At 67.4% G+C, this 5,542-nt stretch overlaps 1 protein-coding gene across 1 annotated transcript in view; it reads right to left on the reverse strand.

Annotated features, from left to right (window-relative positions):
• LOC111160375 (notum, palmitoleoyl-protein carboxylesterase) overlaps positions 1-5,297 on the reverse strand; it is a 6,906-nt gene extending 1,609 nt beyond the window's left edge. The window contains exons 1-9 of the mRNA XM_022523453.1: positions 4,966-5,297; positions 3,934-3,986; positions 3,758-3,853; positions 3,266-3,326; positions 2,939-2,997; positions 2,519-2,621; positions 1,691-1,882; positions 1,466-1,566; positions 759-906 (exon numbers count right to left, since the gene is read on the reverse strand). Of these exons, the coding sequence (XP_022379161.1) occupies positions 759-906; positions 1,466-1,566; positions 1,691-1,882; positions 2,519-2,621; positions 2,939-2,997; positions 3,266-3,326; positions 3,758-3,853; positions 3,934-3,986; positions 4,966-5,297 (1,145 nt within the window). The remainder of the gene's footprint in view (positions 1-758; positions 907-1,465; positions 1,567-1,690; positions 1,883-2,518; positions 2,622-2,938; positions 2,998-3,265; positions 3,327-3,757; positions 3,854-3,933; positions 3,987-4,965) is intronic.
• Between the last annotated feature and the right edge of the window lie 245 nt (positions 5,298-5,542).

The following is a 5,542-nucleotide window of genomic DNA, read 5'->3' on the forward strand; positions in this document are numbered from 1 at the left end:
AGTCACGGACATGCAATAGTCACGGACATGCGTAGTCACGGACATGCAATAGTCACGGACATGCGTAGTCACGGACATGCAATAGTCACGGACATGCGTAGTCACGGACATGCAATAGTCACGGACATGCAATAGTCACGGACGGCGTAGTCACGGACATGCAATAGTCACGGACATGCGTAGTCACGGACTGCGTAGTCACGGACTGCGTAGTCACGGACTGTATTTCTCGAGCAGTTTTAGGTTCACATCAAAATGCACTGGGAGGTACAGAGATTTCCCGTGCACGCCTGGTCCACACGCATAGCCTCCCTCGCCATCAGCATCCCACCAGATGGTGTGTCTGTCACAGCTGACGAGCCCGCGCGGACACGCCATCGTCACGCGGAGCCCGTGGCGTACGTCACGGCTCGCTCTCGCCGCTGTGCGTTCTGTGGGTTTGCACACGTGTGTAATGACGTGTGTCCACCATCGCGGTCTCCTACGGAGCAGTCTCGCCGTCCGACAATTCTCTGTGCTCTGCTCATCCTTCCCCCGTCCCAGCTCTGTCCTTGGTACCCACTGATCCTGCTGCCCCCAGCTCTGCTGTTTCCAGAACGTCCTGGGGTTGAAATCCTATGCTCCGTGGCCTTCTTTCTCCGGGGAATGCGCACGTGAGCTGCCTCACGTCTTCCCACGGCTGGAATGCTCCCTTCTTCCCAGCGCTGGCCAACACCCTCACCCGGGCGGCCGGGGGTGGGGTTGTCTCCAGGACTCACGGCACGTCCTTGAGCGTGTTCCGCAGCTCGCGGCCCAGGTTCTGGATGTAGAGCCACTGGCCCTCCTGCACAGGCTGCCCCGTGAGATGGACGTTGTCAACGGTGAGCTGGGCCTCGTCAAACAGCCACTGCACCACAAACACCGGGCCTGGGGGGCACAGCTCAGCTGGGCCTTACCTCGGCACTCGGCCCCCACCCCAGGCGAAGGGCGTCCGGGGTCCCAGCCAGGGCCACGGTAGGCTCGCAGACCTGCTGGGCTCTCCCTGGGAGTGCTGGCCCCCAGCCCCCACGGCACCCTGGTCTGAGGAATGACCCTGTTACCTGTCCCCCATCCCCTTCCCCTGCCTGGCTCCCAGGCTCTCCGCTTTGACCAAAACTTGGTGATGTCCCTTTGAGGGTGGAGCAGGGGAGGAACGGCCAAGGCCCCAGCAAGGGCAGCACGGGGACTCATGCCAAGCACATTCCTGACTGAATGTGCACAGGGTGACCAGCTGCCCTGGTTTGCCTGGGGCCAAGTGCATGGTCAACGCCTAGACCGGGAAGGTCCCAGGCAGACCCGGATAGCGCAGGTACCCCACTCGCGTGTAGGCGGGCAGTGGTGTCCCCCCTGGGCCGGCCTCTAGACTCCAGGCCGGAGGAAGCCTAGACTAGCACTCCTTGCTCACGGCCCATCCCCGCCCCGCGCCCCACCGCAGCCGGCTCCTCACAGCGCAGTGTCGGGTAGACTTTGTAGCCGAAGAAACAGTTCCACTCCTCGCCGTCCTTGAACTGGTGCCGACAGCGCTCCGGGACCACCCCGTTCCAGTACCTGGGCACAGGCTGGGGGTTAAGCAGCCCCCGGCCCTGTCCCCACCGGGCCCCCCCACCCACAGGTGCTCTGCACGGGGCCGGCCAGCCTCCCAGCACCTGGCCAGCCTCCCGGCCTCTGGCACCTGATGCCGCGGCGGATGGCCTCTGTGGGCGCGCAAGTGACTGTGTCGACGCAGTCTGTGCCGCGGTACTGCTTGTTGTCCAGGAACCAGCCCGAGTCCGCCAGGCCCCGCACCTGGATGGCTGGGTAGCCCAGCTCCTCCAGCTGCTCGGCCACCCGGTCCACGTTCAGCAGCACCCCTGTGCCCCCCGCGCTGCAGAGAAGGTAGCATGTGAGGCCCCGGAACCCACCCTGCCCCCGGGGCCAGCCCCAAGCCCCGCCTGGGGTCCTGAAGCCTTCTGAACAATGGGCTCCTAGACCTGTGTGAGACCCACAGTTCTTTTGGGGTCCCAGAGGCACTGACCCCGAGGCACTGAACTAAGTGGCAGACCCTCCCACTTCCTGCCGTTCCTCTTTCCCTTCTCTCTCACCCTCTGACTCAGTTCCCTTATCTGCAAACCACTGCGAGCTCTGTGGCCTCAGGCCCAGTCCTCTACTCTCTGGATATCCTCTGGGCCCCCTGCATGCCTGTAACCAGGTGTGATCCCACTTACAGGGACGCTGGCCCTTGAGAAGGCATCCTGTTCCACAGCTAATGCCTCACTGATTACCTAGATCACTGTTGCCCAAGGCCTCCCTGGCCTCTGGCGACCACAGGGCCCAGAAGCAGTCTCTGGACAGCCTCCAGCTGCATAGCACCCTGTAGCTGAACCCTGGGGACCCTCGCGCTGCCTGCCCAGGCAGGGTGAAGCCGGAGCCCTCTACAGTCCCAGGCTCAGCCGCCGCTTGCCCTCCCATCCCCACTCCCGCCGCACCTCTGCGGACTCCCGCCTCACCCTGCCTGGCTCACCTGCTCCCTGCCAGCAGCAGCACCTTGGCCCCACTCAGCCCTTTGCCCAGGAGCTCTCGGACCACCTCCTGGATGATGAGGGCACCCATGAAGGCATACTCGTCTGCAGGGGGGAGGAGGGTGGCTTCAAGTGAGGGCCCAGACAGAGAGCAAGGCCTCCTGCCTCCAGGTTGGAAGGAGGAGGAGTTCGAGCTGGGGGTCTGGAGGCTCTTCCAGGGGCTGTGGCCGGGGCGAACTGGAGGGAAGTGGTCAGGTGCCCAAGGCTATGCCACGGGCCCCTCCCCAGGGAACACCCAGGAATGAGGACCCCCCGCAGGCACCCAGCCAGCCATGGCCACATTGTCAGGGGATTAGAGGGAGTTACCTCCCTGCCTTGGCTTTCGGGGGCGGGGAGTAGAGAGAGGAAGGCTGGGAACTCACTCTTTTCAGACTTGGATGAAGCCCCGCTCCAGACATCGCTGGAGCAGTAAGGGATGAAGCTGTGACACAAGGACAGTGTGAGCTCGCCACCATCCTCCTCCGCCCCCCACAGCCCTCAGGAGTGACCCCCTTCCCAGGAAGGATCCTGAGAACAAGGCCTCCTGGGAAGGACCTCTCCGATGACAAGGCCCCACGGACAGGACTGCCCAGGAAGGACTCCTCCCCCCATAAGGGCCCTCTCCGATGAGGACCACCCCCCATGGGACCCCCCAGGAAAGAACCCGCTGGAGGTAGGCCCCCCAGGGAGCACCCTCTGTTCCCTCTTACACCATGTTGGCATTCCACCAGTGGGGGTTTTCCTCGGGCTGGGAGGACAGGATCCCGGTGCCTACAGTGGGGAAGGACAGAGGCAGTGGTCCGGGTGGGCAGTTTCTGGGGGGAAGGAGTGTGCAGCGAGGAGACCACAGGAAGCTGTGGGATGTGGGCGACCCTACTTGGCCGCAACATGGCAGGTGGGCCAGGCCAGTCACTCGGATGTGACCCTGGACCTCTCCCACCTTCCACTGGCCAAGGGATGAGTGCTGGCAGCCCTGGTAAGCTGCCCCGGAGCTTACCTGCACAGTAAGAATGAAGATGTTAGGTGGGTGCCCCGGCCTTAGGAGGGCCAGAGAACTGGGGGGTGGGCAGGGGTGGGGCCTCCCCAGGGCTCTAGAAAGCCAGGACAGCAAGGGTTGTTCCAGAACTTGGAACTGGGAGACCCCCCCAATCCATACCCCCATGGGGAAGCCCCGGGCAGTCTGAGACTCGAGACTCGCCCACCTGTGCGGGTGCGCGGCCAGTCTCTGGAGCTCATGAGGCGCCGCATGGTGTCGTAGCGGGAGTCGCAGTTCTCCCTGTTGAAGCAGTACCAGCCACCTGCGGGCACAGCCCCCACGTCAGGGCGCGCGCGCGCAGGGGCCTCCGCCCGCCTCGCCGCCTCGGCTCCTCGGACGCACCTTCCAGAAAAAGGAGCCACCGCCGACTGCCCTTGGATTCCTTCAGGTAGTAGCTGCAGGGGGGGAGGAAGGGACGGGCGGGGCGGGTGGTCAGCTCTGGAGACGAAAGGGTCATTCCACCTGTCGCCCGCGCACGCGCCGGCCGCACGAGGGCGCCAGCGGCCAGGTCCCGCGGAACGCGCGCGGCCCGCCGGCCGTGGCCGTCCCGGGAGGTGGCGCTCGCAGGGCGGGAAGGGCCGCGCGGGGCTGTGTGGTCCGTGGAAAATCCCCACGGCCCGCCCCGCGCGGGACCCGCTGTAAGCTTGGCGCCGGTGGCCGGGCGGGGGGGGGGCGGTCTTCGCTGGGCTCGGGATCTCCTGGATGCGCGGCGCTGCTTGGAGACGGAAAAGCGCCCTCTCCAGAGGCGTGTGCGTGGGGCGGGATCCCTGGGACCCGCCGGGAGGTCGTGGAAGGGCGCGGGAGTCACCGGGTCCTCCGGCTGACGACTACCAACCCGCAGTCTTACATCCTTCCTTCATACGCTTTGGGGCTGGACAGGGGTGAACGCCGCACCCCAGCTCCTTCCGTCCCACCTGTGCCCCTTCCCTGTCCCTCTGGCTGGCTGGGGCCCCAGGCAGTCCCGGCAGCAGCAAGGAGCAGACAGGGTCGGCGTGGAGCTGGCGTGGGGATGGGGGTACAGCAGGACTCTCCCCGCCCCGCTGCGTTGCCTCCTCCTGCTGGAGCGAGGGCCACTCGAGGGCTGCCATCTCCCCGCCCAGAGACTGAAGGACGCGAGCAGAGGGGCTGGGCACCAGTGACCGAGGGGTCAGTGCCCGGCCTGGCGCGACGCCAGCTCTCTGAGCTCTGCCCCACCCCACCCCACCCGCGCTAGGGTCTGCTCCTCTCCCCCGGGGGCGACCAGCGCAGGGACTCCATGCGTCCGAGGGCGCACGGAGGCGCAGGGCGCGAGCGCCGCGGGTGACCAGGCGGCGGGAGCCCGGTGGGGCCGCCTGCAGGGGCGAGCCGGGCGGGGCGGGCGGGTGCAGGCCTTACCCGGCCGGGCTGCCGTCGTTGCAGGTCACCGACGTGTTGAGCAAGAGGTGCAGGCGCAGGTCCTCGTTGAGCTGCTGAGCCGAGCAGGGGTACAGGGACTGAGCCAGGCTTTTGACCTGCGCCATGAAGCTGTCCATGTTGCCCTCCACGGCCGTGAAGTCCAGCGGGAAGCTCTCCACCGCCTGCCCGGCCGCGGGGGCGGCCTCAGCACGAGGCGGGGGCGGCGGCGGGGGCGGCTGCTGGCCGCGGCGCCGCCAGGTCTTCCTGCCCTCGCCGCCGCCGGCCCAGTGCAGCAGGCCCAGCAGCAGTAGCACGCGCACCCCTCGGCCCATGGCCGCGCCGCTCGGGCCCGCGGCCACCTGCGGAGAGCGGGCGGCCTTGAGGCGGCGGCGGCGGCGGCGGGGGGGGCGCCGGGCCGCGGGGCGCCGGGCCGCGGGGCGCCGGTCGCGCCTGCTCGTTCGCCCCGCTCCCCGCGCTGGGCCCGGCAGAGGAAGCGCGGGTTGCTCGGCGTCGAGGCTCCGGGGGCCGGGCGCCGTCGGCCTGGGCAGCTCGGGCTCCGCGCGCGGCCGGCGAGGGC

This window comes from Enhydra lutris, unplaced genomic scaffold, assembly GCF_002288905.1.
Source record: "Enhydra lutris kenyoni isolate GAN:26980312 unplaced genomic scaffold, ASM228890v2 scaffoldscaffold75, whole genome shotgun sequence".
Classification (NCBI taxonomy): domain Eukaryota; kingdom Metazoa; phylum Chordata; class Mammalia; order Carnivora; family Mustelidae; genus Enhydra; species Enhydra lutris.